This window comes from Mobula birostris, chromosome 16 (genome assembly GCF_030028105.1).
Source record: "Mobula birostris isolate sMobBir1 chromosome 16, sMobBir1.hap1, whole genome shotgun sequence".
NCBI lineage: Eukaryota > Metazoa > Chordata > Chondrichthyes > Myliobatiformes > Myliobatidae > Mobula > Mobula birostris.
In genome coordinates this window covers 20,828,352-20,845,320 of record NC_092385.1, presented here as the reverse complement: position 1 = coordinate 20,845,320, position 16,969 = coordinate 20,828,352, and the positions used below count along the sequence as shown (strand labels likewise).

Here is a 16,969-nt window from a genome sequence, read left to right as displayed (position 1 = left end):
GTGAAGCTTTTAATTGCTTGCCTAATTAGTTCGGCAACACATAGTGGGCTGAAAGGCATGCTCCTTGCTGTTCTGTCTTCTATGTAATAAGGGAAGTAGAATTTTTTTGTGTTAGTGATTTATTTCAATGATGCATCTTTTGTTTAGATTATCTGTGGTAAATGTTCAGAATTCAAGCCATTTGCAGACAATAGTCGGCACAACCGTGTGTGTAAGGAATGCTTTGCTCTGCCAGCCGCAGCACTTTCTCCAAACCCGGCACCAGAGAATGTAACAGATCAGAAGAAAAAGGTAACCATGGAGGTGAGTGAAACTGAACACAAATTGCTATTCAGTTGGTGGAGGGCTGAGCTCAACATCAAAAGCGTCAGCTAACAACTGTAAATTCAGAATCTGTTTCTGGCAGAATAATTCTGAGATGGAGTGTTGAAGTTAAGAAGAAAAATTCCAAAAATAGTTCCTCAGTATTTGCTTGTGTTCTCTTGTACAGCGATTTGCATTTCATAACAACCTAAGGAACTACAAAGGAAAGACTTGCTTTTGCACAGAGTCTCTCATAAATCTTTTTAATGTCCTAATGGACCTTACAGTGAATTAAGTTCTTTTATTGTGTTTCGGCACCATTGGGAGATGATGATGATGATTATGAAGACACGTAGTCCTCTTTTATTGTCATTTAGTAACGCATGCATTAAGAAATGATGCATTATTTCCTCTGGTGTGATATCACAAAACATAGGACAGACCAAGACTGAAAAAACTGACAAAACCACATAATTATCACATATAGTTACAAACAGTTCAACAATACCATAACTTGATGAAGAAGTCCATGAGCACAGTAAAGTCCAAGGTTTCTCAAATGTCCCACATCTCATGCAGACCGGAAGAGGAAGAAAAACTCTCCCTGCCATGCCGACCACAATCCAACTCTGAATCATCTGAAAACTTCGAGTTCTGATCAGCTCTCTGACACCGAGTACCTCCTTCTCAGTCGCCAAAAGCAGGCAAGGCCGGGGATTTTGAGGCCTACCTTCCGAAAGATTCCCGACCACACAGAAATGACAGTAGCGAACGGGCATTTCAGAAATTCCTCCAGATGTTCCTCTGTGCTTTCACGTCCATTCTCCATCAAATCAGAATTGTCCACGGCCCCTATTTAACAGATACGATATCATTTTTCACAGGAGGGCTGCGCACGCGCAGCGCGTCGCCATCTTCTCCTCCCTTTGATGTCTTGTATCCATCAAAGTGAGATTGACCTTGATAACTTACTGAGTACTGGCAGCTGAGGGATAAAAATTGGCCAGTTCCTCAAAGTAGTATCATTGGATCTATCAGGACCACTGCTTAATATCCACATGACAGCACCTCCAAATGTACAACACCTATTCAGTGCTGCACTTCAGAATCAGAATTAGAATCAAGTTTAATATCACCGGCATATGCCATGAAATTTGTTAACTTAGCAGCAGCAGCAGTACAATGCAGTACGTGATAAATATGGAAAAAATTAATTAATTACAGTAGGTATATATATCTATATTATATAGTTAAATTTAAAAATAGTGCAAAAACAGAAATAATAAAAAACATGGGTTCAATGTCCATTTAGGAATTGAACGGCAGAGGGGAAGAAGTTGTTCCTGAATCATTGCATGTGTGCCTTCAGGCTTCTGTACCTCTTTCCTGACAGTAACAACGAGAAGAGGGCATGTCTGGGTGGTGGGGGTCCTAGATGGATACTGCCTTTCTGAGGCACCGCTCCTTGAAGATGTCCTGGGTACTTTGTAGGCTAGTATCCAAGATGGAGCTGACTAACAATTTTCAGTAGCTTTTTACAATCCTGTGCAGTAGCCCCCATCCCTTATTTCTAGATAGTCTGTCAGAATGCTCTCCACGATACATCTCAGAGTCAGAATCAGGTTTATTATCACCGGCATATGACGTGAAATTTGTTAACTTAGCAGCAGCAGTTCAATGCAATACATAATCTAGCAAAGAAAAAAAATAAACATAATAATCCTAAATAAACAAGTAAATCAATTATGTATGTTGAATAGATTTTTTAAAACAGAAAAACAGAAATACTGTTTTTTTTAAAGTGAGGTAGCATCCAAAGATTCAATGTCCATTTAGGAATCAGATGGCAGAGGGGAAGAAGCTGTTCCTGAATCACTGAGTGTGTGCCTTCAGGCTTCTGTACCTCCTACCCGATGGTAACAGTGGAAAAAAAGTGCTGGAGGTCCTTAATAATGGACGCTTCCTTTTTGAGACACCGCTCCCTGAAGATGTCCTGGGTACTTTGTAGGCGAGTACCCAAGATGGAGCTGATTAGATCTACAACCTTCTGCAGCTTCTTTCGGTCCTGTGCAGTAGCCCCTCCATACCAGACACTGATGCAGCTTGTCAGAATGTTCTCCACAGTACAACTATAGAAGTTTCTGAGTGTATTTATTGGCATGACAAATCGCTTCAAACTCCTAATATAGCTGCTGTCTTGCCTACTTTATAACTACTGTAGAAGTTTTCAAGTGCTTTAGGTGACAAATATTTAAATGTCAGTCTAGATATCTGTGAACGAGTCTCTGGAATGCAACCTGAGATTCACAGAATCATGTTACAACTAAGCCACTGGTGATACCTGACTCCTCAGCAGGGCATAATAACTATTTCTGATTTTAGATGTCGGTAAAATTTATTGGCTTACCAGTCTGGTAAGTCAATTGCTTTCCTGGTGATATGTAACATCCATAACATTTCTGGATGCAATGGCTCAGCTGGGATTAGATATGTGTTATTATTTTTCAAATGTATAATCCATGATTGATTATTTCCTCAGAATGAAATTATGTGGTGCACAATGATTCTAGTTTATCCAAAAGAGTGCTTGTGAAGAGCCTAATGTTGGGTTGATTATAGAAACCTGCGAGGATCTCAGGTTTGAAACAGTGCAGGCCAGAACTCAAGTGGGGGGGGGGAAGGAGGGTTATGATAGCTGGAGGTCACAAGCCAAGTTGGGTCAATGCTATAGCAGGACCCTACATTAGACCTCAGCACTATCGGCATAAGTGGGGAGGGTGGAAACGAGGGGCAGCAGATATTGTGGGTAGACGATGACCATTGGATTCTAGCAACGGGGTATGGTGGGGATGAGATGTTGATAATTCTGGTTATCGCAGATTTCTGAAGTGAGACGATCCAAAAATTGTTATCACATTTTGCTATGGAGAACAGTAACTTTCAATCAAATGACAGTGGAGTAGAGTAGAGCTACTAGGACTTGATGTTTCAATCCCTATGGTAAGTTGGCACTCTCGATGTTGGCAGTGGGCTTGGAGTGGTGACAAGGAGGGAGGGTAGGTATGTCATTGGGGTCATCAGGTGGGCACCCTCCTTCTTTGACGTTTCGTTGATAAGCCCACGACGTCTCCAGAGGGCTCAACTGTGCTACCTGGCGTCCCAGATACACCCCCCTCAGTTCCATACCCTCCTGTCTTCATCTTGCAGCCCAGTTGTTGTCTTTCCTTTTAATCCAAATCCAATTTCTGCTTTCTTCTGCTGCAATTGACAAGGACTTGTTTGCTTGTTGGAGGGAGTGACCCCTCACCCCCATCTTCTTCAATAGACTGGTCGTAGATGTAGCAACGAATCCCCTGCATCCCACTTCTACAGGGAAAATCTTGGTCTTCCAGCCATTCTGGGCAGCTTCAGTTGCCAGTTCAGAGTAATTGGTCTTTTTCCTCTCATAAGCTTCTTTGACACCATCTTCCCATGGTACTGTCAATTCCACAACATATGCCAGCTTGGCCGTTGTGGACCACAGGACCACGTCTGGCCGGAGTGTTGTAGCTGCAATGTCTGGGGGAAACACAGGCTTTTTTTCCAAGTCCACAACCATTTTCCAATCCCCAGCAACCTGCAGAATGCTTACATCTTTTGAGGTTATATGGTGCTCTGGAGGTTGGCCTGCTGGTACAAATCGTGTGATGTGGACATTTCCTGCCAATGTAAGATAATTGTACACTGCAATCCCAGGCAAATGTTTGAATCCCAGATACTGCAGATATGCATTATTTTCTTACATTGGTTCTATATTATTTGTGCTTTGTACCCAAAATAAATTACTGGCCTGGTATAAACAGTGGGAAGATTAATGGACACGTTTGGATTTAAACTAGAGTTCAATATAAAATGCTACTGAAGAGCAGAAGTTTTTGTGTAAGGTGTGAGAATTGTTTCACCAAGAGACTCGTATCTTGTCTGTCAGCTTTTCTTTATCATGGAGAATTTGACTGATATGTCTGAAAGAGATCCCACCTGAAATAAAACCATTTTACTGCACTACTTCCAGCAATGTTGCATGCTGAGACTAAACCTAATGGCTTCTTATTTTATCTGGCATAGTTTCTGTGCTGAGTATGTGCCAGTGCCGCATGACCTGACAGCTGCCATTGACTCTTCCTAAATGTGAGAAAATCTGCAGGCACTGGCAATCCGAGCAACACACACAAAATGCTGGAGGAACTCAGCAGGCCAGGCAGCATCTATGGAAAAGAGTAAACAGTCGACGTTTTGGGCCGAGACCCTTCATCAGGACTGGAAAGGAAAAGGAGAAGTCAGAGTAAGAAGTTGGGGGAAGGAGAAAAAGACGTACAAGGTAGTAGGTGATAGGTGAGAGCGGGAGAGGGGGAAGCTTCCCAAACCATCTACTAGGTGTGGGTAGACATTCCCCAAAGCAGTCACACATTATTGTATTTGCACATAGGATAAAAATGTGTTTCAACTATTCATCTATAGCAGTTTTAGCTTAAGTAAATTGGAAACAAATTTGGGTCAAGCTCCTTAGCTGGCTTAGGGGCTAGGTCAAAGGCGCTCGGGAGGCTGTATCGAAGGGGCTGGTCGGAGGCTCGAAGTTTTCGGATGGATAGACTCAGTGTCGGCTGTGGTCGGCTGCTTCCAAGGCATCGGCAAGTTGGCAGTGCCTGGAGGTTTATGGCAGGGAGTTTCTCCCTTTTGCCGCCTGCTATCGGGGACTCGGGAGACAATCGACTCGGGGACTTTTTGGACTTTTTTTTTTACCGTGCCCATGGTTTGTTCTTCATCAAATTATGGTATTGCTTTGCACTGCTGTAACTATATGTTATAATTATGTGGTTCTGTCAGTGTTAGTCTTTGGTTTGTCCTGTTTTCTGTGATACCACTCCAGAAAAACATTATATCATTTCTTAATGCATGTATGCATTTCTAAATGACAATAAAAGAGGACTGAGTGTCCTCATAATCTAATAAAACTGCAGCAAGCAAGGTGATTTGAGATAGGAAATGGCTGGTTCCAAGCTTGAACCACTGAGAACCAGCTTAGGGGTTCGTAAACACTTGCAAATACTGGAATCTGGAGCAATGAATAATGTACAGGTGGAGCACATTGGGTCGGGCAGTATCTGTGGGAGGAAAGGAAAACTTGCTTAGACTCACTGCCACTTGGATATGTGACCGTTGCATTTTTGCTACTTTGTACCTTATGTGTAGCCCAGTGTTACCCTTGGAAAGATAATGAATGAGGACTCTTTTCGTTTTGTGTATGGAATGATCATTTACACGTTTAATCTTCTTCCAACAGAGACCGAGCTCCCTGACAAGTGACAATAGTCTTTTCTGTAGCAACTTGAGTTTCATGGAAAAGGGAAAACCCTGGCACAAGGCGTGGGTAGCTATCCCCAGAAGCGATCCCATGGTATTATATTTACACATTGGCAATCAGGTAAGAATGAGTTTCACATGTTCATCCACTACAGTTTTTCGTAAGCTTCAAACTGAATGCAGAATTGATTCAAGCTCCTCAGCTACCTCATAAGAGACTCTGACTGAAGCAAGCAACTTGGCTTGAGTTGGAAAAGACATTTTTATTTTCATTTTGCTTCCTTTATGCACAAACAACCCATCCCATCCTCAGTCACTTCCCCTTCCCTGTTAATTCTCTAAGGTTACAGTGACTGCTGTTCTGCAGTTGTCAGCTTGTAGTCAAGCCAGTTACTTTTTTTGAGAATTGGTAAGTTTCCTGTTTTTTTTAACAAGTTAATTGGGTGTGTTCCATTTGGGTTAAAAAAAAACCTGGGGTGTTACACCCTTTACTAAATAATTTAAAAAATCAAGTATAGGAGACCAGAGTGCACATGTGGAGGGAGAAACGTAATTAGTGGACTAGACTGTGCCTAAAGATAAAATGTATGGGCACCAGTCTGTCCATCAGATACCCATGCATGAGCCCCATGTTTCCACAAGAATGTTTTGCAGTCCCATAGGTCCACGGGCAGGGGGCTTTTCTTTGCCAGCCATCTTGTGAAGTGCACCTAGACCTCAGGCAAAGGCTGCTGAGGCCGTATCACCAAGTACCCAATGGCTTTTCCAGCTGTTTCCAAATGCCACCAATGATCAGGGACATTTAAAAATGTGTATTTCTTATTTAATTTTTAGATTCCAAATTTGGAAAACAATTAAGGATTTATTTGAAATGCATTTATCTGAGAAATTAATTGAAATATTGAAGTGAATTAAAACAGTAATCCAGTTAACTTTCCAACCAAATTCCAGTTCAAATTAAAGATTGCCATGCTTGACTAGTGTCAAGGAATCATAAAGAAACCCAGCCCCTCAGCTCAGTAGGAATGTACTCAACCACTGGACCCAGTGCATAGCAGGAGATTTGATGAGCTGGTATCTGCCCTTCAGGAGGTTCCTGACTTCTGCACCACAGTGTGCAGGTACGGAAGTCAGGAGTGCATTGTAGGTTTTCTATGTTTGCCTGCGGAAGACCCACTACATTTCGGTTGAGTGTTGCAAATTAACAACTGCCAGACATCTTCACACATTCCTGTTTTATATTACTTCATTGCCCCTCACTTATTCTGATCTGCTTTAAAATTTGTGGTTGACAAGGCTGATGCACTTTGTGAGAATGATTGAGTACTCACAACAAGAAGTCTATCTAAACTGGAAAACTGAAAGAAACATTAAGATGAAAGTACGCTGTTGGTCAGGCAAAGGAACAGAGTCTTTTAAGAGACTTTTGGAGCTTGGAGGGCTAAGGGTAAGCCTAGTAATTTCTAAGGTAGGGACATGTGTGGCACAACTTTGTGGGACAAAGGGCCTGTATTGCGCTGTAGGTTTTCTATGTTTCGAATATTTCACATCAATGACCTATTGATAAGTATTTGGCCTTTTCCAATGTTATTTCAGTGACATGTCTCGTTACCAGGAGTCACAGTTTTGAAGCCTGTCAGTGTTTGTTTAACCTTTCCTCCGTGCCCTTGCATGGCAATTCTTGCTGAGCAAACATCATAGGCAAGTGTGAATTAGCTGCTACTTCAGCTCCTATGGCCTGGGGTCAAGCCTGACCTCTGCTGCTGTCTTTGTGGAATTTCCTCTGTGTGTTCTGACTTCCATCCATATCCCAAAGGCATCTGGGTTGGTAGGTAAATTGGTCAGCAAAGTTGCCCCTGATGCATAAAAAGTTGTGGGATCTGGGGGAAGCAGGTGGGAATATGGGAGGAATAGCAATATTGTAAGTGGGGACTCAATGAGCCGAAGGGACTTTTTTCATGCTCTGACTCTGTGTGATGTTTGTCATACAAAATTTTAGAACTTCAGTCTAGAGCCTCAGTCACTTCTGTCTGTGGGTCTCTGCCACAGGCGCCCAAGGTTCAGCACTGACTGCAAACGCTGGGAGGACCATCAGTAATCAGACACTGCACACTAGAAACATGATAAAGAGGGAAGAGCATGGGGGCAATAGAAGAATTTTCTGCCTTTTTGAATAGTGATGGGGATATAAGCATGTTGGAAAACTTGAAGCAATGCTTTAACTGTGGCTGTGTGACCCAAGGGAGACTTTTCTCTTTTGAAATAAACGTGTGGTCTGTATCAAGTGGCTGATCCAATTCTGCCAGTTCCTCTCCCACTGTAGAATTGTAGATCATTTCCAGCAATCCCCTTCTGACCAACAGGGAATAATTATAATGCTTCAGAAGACCAGTCCCAACAGATGGACCACAGCTTAATAGTTCATCTAATAGGCTGCATTTACTGTTGGAGGGTCAATCTGCATTGAGTACATGGAAAATACCTGGATGTAAAATCCTTTCTTGACTTTGGAGCTCTTAACATACTTTTGACTTTGTTTGGCATTAGATGTTTGGCTTGCAACGATACACTTAAGCCTCCAGGATTCTGCTGCAGGTTTGCTATATTCACACAATAATGCATGGTGATCGTGTATCAAAAATATTCACTAATGTTCTCATTAGATTCTGTAAAACTATTGCAACATATTGGGGAAGTTTATTTTTATAATGTCAGTATATCTATCATATGGTGATACTGGAATCAGAAATTAAAAACAGGCCTGCTAAGTTATGTTGGTCCATATTACATCTAAAGCCAAAATAATATTGAAAATTATGAAAACCCATTTGCAGAAGGAGCAGAATTCATTTAAAGTACACTCTGTATAATCCAAGCATGATTGTTTTCTCCCCTTGCTAACTGATGTAGAGTTTTCTTTTAATTCTGAAATTATGATTCATTTTTTAATCTGTAGAATTGCATTGGAGTTTATATTAAAATGAATGCTGGTGACCAAATTCTTTTGGGTTGAGTGTATTGGCTCTGCGGAAAAAATATAACTGGAAAGTTTGCATGCATAACCAGATGAATAGAAATTAGGAGTAAACGTTTGCCAATATAAGTAGTTGAAGTTCAGGGTCTCATTTCTAAATGCATCAAATAAAGGGAATAAAGCTGCAATTTCACTGTATGCAGAAACCATGGATAATAATTTACATCTTGCAATGGCATTTTTCATGTCATCGGAATGTACACCAATTACTGTATTTCTAAACTTGCAGACACTTCCTGTAGACAAAAACATCACCCTTATATTTAGGAACACTCTGCCAGGGGTAGTAGTAGAGGCAAATACAGTGGGTACGTTTAAGAAGCTCTTAGATAGGCGTATGGATGAAAGAAAATTGGAGGATTATGTAGGAAGGAATGGTTAGATTGACCTTAGAGTAGGTCAGAATGTCAGTAGAACATTGTGGCCTGTACTGTGCTCTAATGCCCTATGTGCTACCCAATTTAAAATACTATGGTCCGCTAGAGAGCAGACAAGATAAATGGCAAACCAGTTCCGTTGGTGATGGCTGAGAATTGAATGTTGGCAAAACCCCTCAATGAATGCCATGGTGTACTTTAAATCTTCCCACTAATGTGTTTTTAAAGCAGTTGGTATCAAGAATTGAATCTTTAGGCATATCACCAAAACTCCATTGTTTCCTGCAAAATATTAAAATATTTTTCAGTTGAATTGAAGTAGAATTCTGCCATTTTCAGCAATTCTACTGATTTAGTAATTTTAAATTGTTCAAGTGAATCTGTATTCTTTGAAATAAATGACTCAGCTTTATTGGAAAATTTCTATTTCTGACTATAGTTGAGAATTTAAATTCAGAAAATTTTAGCATTGCATTTCTAGATGTTAAATTAAACGTATGTCTTATACATGAGAGGCTTTGGTTATTCACACATCCAATTAGATTTTTTTCTGGCTGGAAGACTGTGAAATGGATCCGAATTACTGTGAAACAAACTTAAGACAGAATTAGGCCATTTGGCTCATTGAGAGTTCGCTCCGCCCTTGCTTCATGGCTGATTTATTACCCCTCTCAAGGCCATTCATTGCCTTCTCGCTGTAACTTTTGATGCCCTGACTAATCAAGAACCTATCAACCGCCACTTTTAAATATACCCATTGGCATGACCTGCACAGCCATCTGTAGCAATGATATCTCCAGATTCACTACCCACTGGCTGAAGAAATTCCTCTTCATCTCCATTCTAAATGGACATCCCTCTATTCTGAGGCTGTGCCCTCTGGTCCTAGACTCACCCACCATGTCCAAGCCTTTCAATATTTAATATGTTTCTTCTAAACTCCAGTGAGTATAGTTCCAGAGCCATCAAATGATCCACATGCATTAACTCTTACATTTTCGGAGTAATTCTTGTGTGCCTCCTCTGGACCCTTTCCAATGTCAGTACATCTTTTCTTAGATAAGGGGCCCAAAACTGCTCACAACACCAAGTGTGGTCTGACCAATGCCTTATAAAGCCTCAGAGTTACACTCATGCTTTTATATTCTAGTTCTCTCAAAATGAACGCTAACATTGTATTTGCCATCCTTACCACCAACTCAACCTGCGAGTTAACCTTTAGGGAATCTTGCACAGGAACTCCCAAGTCCCATTACACCTCTGGTTTTTGAATTTTTTCTCCCAATTTAGAAAATGGTGTACGCCTTTATTGTTCCTATCAAAGTGCATGACCATACGCTTCCCTACATTTTATTCCATCTGCCACTTGTTTGCCCATGCTCCCAATCTCTTTTAAGACCTTCTGCAGACCTCCTGCTTCCTCAACACTACTTGCCACTCTACCTATCATTGTATCATCTGCAAACTTGGGCACAAAGCTGTCAATTCCATCATCCAAATTGTTGATATATAATGTAAAAAGAAATGGTCCCAATACCAAACCCCGTGGAACCCTACTAGTCACCAGCAACTAACCAGAAAAAAACCCTTTATTCACACCCTTTGCCTCCTGCCAGCCAGCCAGCCAGTCTTCTATACTTGCTAATACCATGGGCTCTTATTTTGTTAAGCCTCCTCAAGTGCGGCACCTTGTCAAAGGCCTTCTGAAAATCTGAATAAACAACATCCTCTGACTCTCCTTGGTCTATCCTGCCTGTTATTTCATCAAGGAATTCTAACAGATTAGTCAGGCAAGATGTCCCCTTAAGGAAGCCATACAGACTTTGGCCTACTTTATGATATGTCTCCAAGTATGCTGAAACCTCATCCTTAATAATGTACTCCAACATCTTCCCATCCTCTGAAGTTAGAATAATTGGCCTATAATTTCCCTTCTTCTGCCTCCCTCCTTCTTAGAGCAGAGTGACTTCTGCAATTTTCTAGTCTACCAGAACTATTCCAGAATTGAGTGATTCTTGAAAGATAGTTACTGATGCCTGAACAATCTCTTCAGATACCACTATCAGAACCCTGGGGCATAGTCCATCTGGTGCAGGTGACTTATCAATCTTTAGACCTTTCAGCTCCCCAAGCACCTTCTCCTGAGTAATAGCAACTGCACTCACTTTTTCCCCCTGACTCTGTCAAATTTCTGGGATTCTGCTAATGTCTTCCACATTGAAGACTGACACAAAATCCTTCTTAAGTTCATCTGCCATTTCTTTGTTTCCTATTACTACCTCTCCAGTGCCATTTTCCAGCGGTCCAGTATCCACTCTCACCTTTCTTTTCTCTCCTTACGTTTTTTTAGTTGCCTTCTGATGGTCTTTTAAAAGCTTCCCAATACTCTAGCTTCCTACTAATTTTTGCTCTATTATATGCCCTCCCTTTTGCTTTTATGTCTTCTTTGACTTCCTTTTCTCAGCCAAGGTTGCCCTCAATCTCCCTTTAGAATACTTCTTCATCTCTGGAATGCATCTATCTAACCAGTGACATCCGAATTGCCACCAGAAACCCCAGCCATTGCTGTTCTGCTATCATCCCTGATAATGTCACCTTCCAATCAACTTTGGCTAGCTCCTCTCTCATGCCTCTGTAATTTCTTTTACTCCACTGTAATACTGATATATCTGACTTTAGCTTCTCCCACTCAAACAGAATTCTGTCATATTTTGATCACTGCCTCCAAAGTGTTCCTTTACCTTAAGCTCCCTAATCAAATCTGGTTCATTACACAATACCCAAAACCAGAATTTCTTTTTCCCTAGTGGCTCAACTACAAGCTGCTGTAAAAAGCAATCTCGTAGGCATTCTACAAATTCCCTCCCTTGGGGTCCAGCACCAACCTGAATTTCTCAATCTATCTGCATATTGAAATTCTCCATTACTATTGTAACATTGCCCTTATTATATGCCTTTTCTATCTCCCATTGTAATTTATAATCCACGTCCTGGCTACTGTTCAGAGGCATGTATAGAATTCCCATCAGGGTCTTTTTACCTTAGTATTTTCTTAACTCTACCCAAAAGGATTATACATCTTCCAATCCTGTGTCGCCTCTCTAAGGATTTAATTTCACTTTTACCAACAGAGCCACCCACCCTCTCTGCCTAACTACCTGCCTGTTCTTTTGATACAAGGTGTATCCTTGGATGTTAAGCTCCCAACTATGATATTCTTTCAGCCACAATGTCATACCTGCCAATCTCTAACTGTGCTACAAAATCATCTACCTTACTCCATATACTGCACGCATTCAAATATAACACCTTCAGTCCTGTATGCATCACCCTTTCTGACTTTTCCCCCATGTTACACTTAAACTCATCCCATTGACTGCAATTTGGCCCAATCATCTGCTTGTCCTTCTTCACAATCTCACTACATAATTGTATCCCAATTGCCCCATCCTCAGCCCTATCACTCCCATTCCCAAACTGATGGACAGCAACAATGCAATATGATGCTGTCATATTATAAAGACGTTGGTTTCTCTATTTGCTATATTAACACTTGGGTGTTTGCTTTACAGGATGGAAAACATGCTCGCACCATTCCACTGCCAGGCTATGAAATTGAACATCCAAATCCTGCCGATATGATTGAGAAGAGGCATGCTTTCAAGCTCAGGCAATCCCAGCAGATCTTTTATTTTAGTGCAGATGATGAAGAACTTCAGAAAAAATGGATTGATATCATCTCAAAAGCTGCCAAGGGTGAAGTTGAAGAAGATTCAAGCAACTTGGTAGAATAAAAACCTGGCAGCAAAGTTAGCAGCAGATGAAACCAAGATTTTATTTGGTAACTTTCTGTGGTGTGACCTCTAAATGCCGTACATGAAATAAGCAATGAGGGCACTTTCATTTGAAATTGATACTTAAAGTTCAGCTCAATCTACATACATCTGTATCAGATTTCAATGTTATTAGTGTTTTTTGGTCTTTGACATCTATGACAATTATGCTACTGAGAAGCCTAAACACATCCTAGAAAACATGTAGTAATTTACAAATTAATTACTTTATTGATGCCATTCCAGTCCAGTGCAGTACGGTTTCTGTGTAAATGTGCTTGAACACCAGTACTTGCAGTGCCCCTTGTGCAAGATGTATAGTAATTCATTAGTTAAATGTATGTTAAGTTAAAATGTGAATGCCTGTGGCTGGCCACTCATGGTCTATCAACTGTTTGTACTCAATTCTTTAAATACAGTGCTCTGTCCCTTTTGGCATTTGGTGATGTAATTATTTTTTCTTAGGTAAAAATGCTAAGTGGTTTATTTCTCATGTTCCATACTGTTCACAAAATCTCCAAGAAAATGCTGTACAACTTGCAAATTTGTTTCATATATCTCCTATGCTGAAAAAACCTTAACCTATAACCTGTATGTCTGTTTCACTTATTTATGTGATGTGCTTTTAAATAAACGTTCCGAATTTTCACCATTTATTGCACGGCTGGGCAAGTTAAAATTGATTGCCTGTGTACCGATGTTGGGACTACAGTATTTCAGCATTAAGTGACAATTATCCAAAGTCCATGTGTATTCTGTGTTCAAGCAACGGCTAATTTAAAGAAGTTCAAGTGTATAGAGTTTCTGGGGAACTTGATAAGATAAATGCAGTGAAGCTATACCATAGTTTTTAGAGGATCTCGAACTATATATCGTGGTGTCTGCCATTACGTTGTCTACATGGACTTTAGTAAGATATTTGACAAGATCCCGCCTGGGAGGCTGGCCAAGAACATTCAGTCACTCGGCATTCAGGATGAGGTAATTAATTGGATTAGACATCAGCTTTGTGGGAGAAGCCAGAGAGTGGTAATAGAGAGTTGCAACTCTGACTGGAGGCCTGTAACTAGTGTGATGCAGCGATCAGTGCTGAGTCCTTTGTTGTTTGTCATCTGTATCAAAGATCTGGATGATAATATTGCTTAATGGATCTGCAAATTTGCGAATGACACCAAGATTGGGGGTGTAGTGGACAGTGAGGAAGGCTATCGTGGCTTGCAGAGGGATCTGCATCAGCTGGAAAAATAGGCTGAAAAGAGATAGGTGGAATTTAATGCAGCCAAGTGTGAGATTTTGCACTTTGGTGGGACCAATTAGGGTAGGTCTTATTCTGAGAACAGTAGGGCACTGAGAAGTGTGGTGGAACAAAGGGATCTGGGAATACAGGTCTTATTCGTTGAAAGTGGTGTCACAGGTAGATAGGGTCATAAAAAAAAAGCTTTTGGCACATTGGCCAATGTATCAATGTATTGAGTGCAGTGGATGTTATGTTGAAGTTATTTGTGAGGTCTAATTTGAACTATTGTGTGCAGTTATGGTCACCTACCTACTGGAAAGATGTAAAGAAGGTTGATAGAGTACAGAGAAAATTTACAAGGATGTTCCTGGGTCTGGAGGACCTGAGTTATTTGGAAAGATTGAATAGGTTAGGACTGTGTGCTTTATAACAGAGAAGATTGAGAAGATATTTGGTAGAGGTATAGAAAATTATCAGGGGTATAGATAGGGTAAGTGCAAGCAGGCTTTTTCCACTGAGGTTGGGTGGGACTATAACTAGTGGTCATGGGTTAAGGGTGAAAGGTGAGAAGTTCAAGGGGAACATGAGCAGAAACTTCTTCACTCAGAGCGTAGTGAGTGTGTGGAATGAGCTACCTGCTCAAGTGGTCCTTGAAAGCTCAATTTCAATGTTTGAGAGAAGTTTGGATCGGTGCATGGATATGGAGGGCTATGGTCCCGGTGCAGGTCGTTGGAAGTGGGGAGTTTAAATAGTTCCAGCATGGACTAGATGGGCTGAATGGCCTATTTCTGTGCTGTACTTCGACTCTGTGACTATTTTTGTGCTGTTGAGAAAAATCACACTGATGACAATTTCATAAAGTCCCTTCTGCATCTTTGTTTGCCCCATGTTTATTCTGTCTACTTCATGCAAGTTTCTGAATTGAGTGAATTTGCCAAATCAGTACATTAATAAAGAAAATTATTCTGCTTGAATGGTTTGAGGCTTAGTGAAAAAAAGTATGCAGCGAAGTTTGAACAATGAGAGCCCAAACAGAATGATTCATATACAGTATCTAGTGTCTTACAACCTAATCAGTCCAAGAATTTGATTGGCTGATTTCATGATTGGTCAGACATCAGCTTAAAACAGCCATCCCCCAAACTCCTGTCCCTTGAATCTGAAAACTAAAGGTTGGTTAGTTGTGCACCAAGTGATTCAGCATAAGGGACCCTGGCAGGTGAACATTGATAATAATGCTACTGATCTCATTAGTGCTGGTTCTGCACAGAGGCACTCAGGTACTCAAACACCTATGGAATTCTGCTTTCTAGTCTTGGCTAATTAAATTTCTGATGGTAACAAAACTGACAGAGCAGTCAACTCTTTTCTGTGAAATGTAATGCAGCAGATTTTTGTTTTTATCCCTGCTACTCAGGAAATGTTGCTGACATGTTATTAATAATGCAGGAGTAACTATTTAAAAACCACATACAATATCAAATGTGGCAGCATTATTTTTTGTACTTTTTTGTGAGGCTATCTAATGGAAAACCTGCTTACTTACAGTGCTACACTTGCCTAAATTTGTTCCATGAAATTCCTTACCATTTTCTGCGATGCATGCACAATTCTTTATTCCTGCATGTCCCGTTCCCCGTCCCCCCCATAAAATGTGAGTAATTTTAGTTTCTTTAAATTGTCTCTTTTGATTCCCTCTCATCACTGTGTTGGTAAGAGGTAGAGAATATAATGGAATAGGGTAAAATTAATTTTAAAATGGTGCTTGATGGTTGTGTTACTGGCCGTTACAGGCTGATGTTTAGGGCAGCATGAAGGTCCTCTATTTCCAATGGTGTTCAGGGCTTCCTTCATCAGTAGCTTCTTCTTGCAATCGTGCAAGTCCCGGTTGGAGATTCAGGAATACCGTTGCACTCTGATGTAGAAGGATTCTTTATTGTGGTTTCCGTGACGATTTTGTTCTACCATTAAGGGTTGCTAGCCCTGAGCTGAACCCCTAAGCCTGGAGGATGATAGACAACACTTCATCTGGCCTCTACCCTTTAACCTGTTTGGCATGGGTGACCCTACCAAAAGCCTAATGCCTTGACTGCAGCCAAAATAACTCTCTGGGTCATTGAGGTACGCAAGCCTCCAAACCATGATGAGGTTGTGATCCTCTTGGAGGGCTTGATGGATAGCATGCAGTCAAAAGTGTACATTTACCTAGGTGTACTCAGCCCCCTGCTGTACTCACTGTACACCCATGATTGTGTAGCTAAGTTTCCATCAAACTCAATATATAAGTTTGCTGATGACAACAATTGTAGGCCGTATCTCGGGTAATGATGAGTTTGAGTACAGAGAGGAAATTAAGAACCTGGTGGCATGATGCGAAGACAATAACCTATCCCTCAACATCAGCAAGACAAAGGAATTGGTTGTTGACTTCAGAAGAAGTAGCGGACTGCACGACCCAATTTACATCAGTGGTGCGCAAGTGGAACAGGTCAAAAGCTTTAAGTTCCTCGGGGTCAATATCACAAATGACCTGACTTGATCCAGCCAAGCAGAGTTCACTGCCAAGAAGGCCCACCAGTGCCTTTACTTCCTGAGAAAACTAAAGAAATTTGGCCTGTCCCCTAAAACCATCACAAATTTTTATAGATGCACTGTAGAAAGCATGCTTCTCGGGTGCATCACAACCTGGTATGGAAGTTGTCCTGTCCAAGACCGAAAGAAGCTGCAGAAGATCGTGAACACGGCGCAGCACATCACACAAACCAATCTTATGTCCTTGGACTCACTTTACACCACACGCTGTCGGAGCAGTGCTGCCAGGATAATCAAGGACACGACCCTCCCA

At 41.1% G+C, this 16,969-nt stretch overlaps 1 protein-coding gene across 3 annotated transcripts in view; it reads left to right on the top strand.

Moving 5' to 3' along the window:
* The window catches only part of fgd (faciogenital dysplasia), a 267,818-nt gene extending 254,275 nt beyond the window's left edge, over positions 1 to 13,543 (top strand). For all 3 annotated transcript variants that reach the window (XM_072280391.1, XM_072280392.1, XM_072280393.1), the window contains exons 17-19: positions 148 to 303; positions 5,624 to 5,764; positions 12,627 to 13,543. In XM_072280391.1, coding sequence (XP_072136492.1) covers positions 148 to 303; positions 5,624 to 5,764; positions 12,627 to 12,848 — 519 coding nt within the window. In that variant the 3' untranslated portion in view covers positions 12,849 to 13,543. The remainder of the gene's footprint in view (positions 1 to 147; positions 304 to 5,623; positions 5,765 to 12,626) is intronic.
* Positions 13,544 to 16,969: the final 3,426 nt, after the last annotated feature.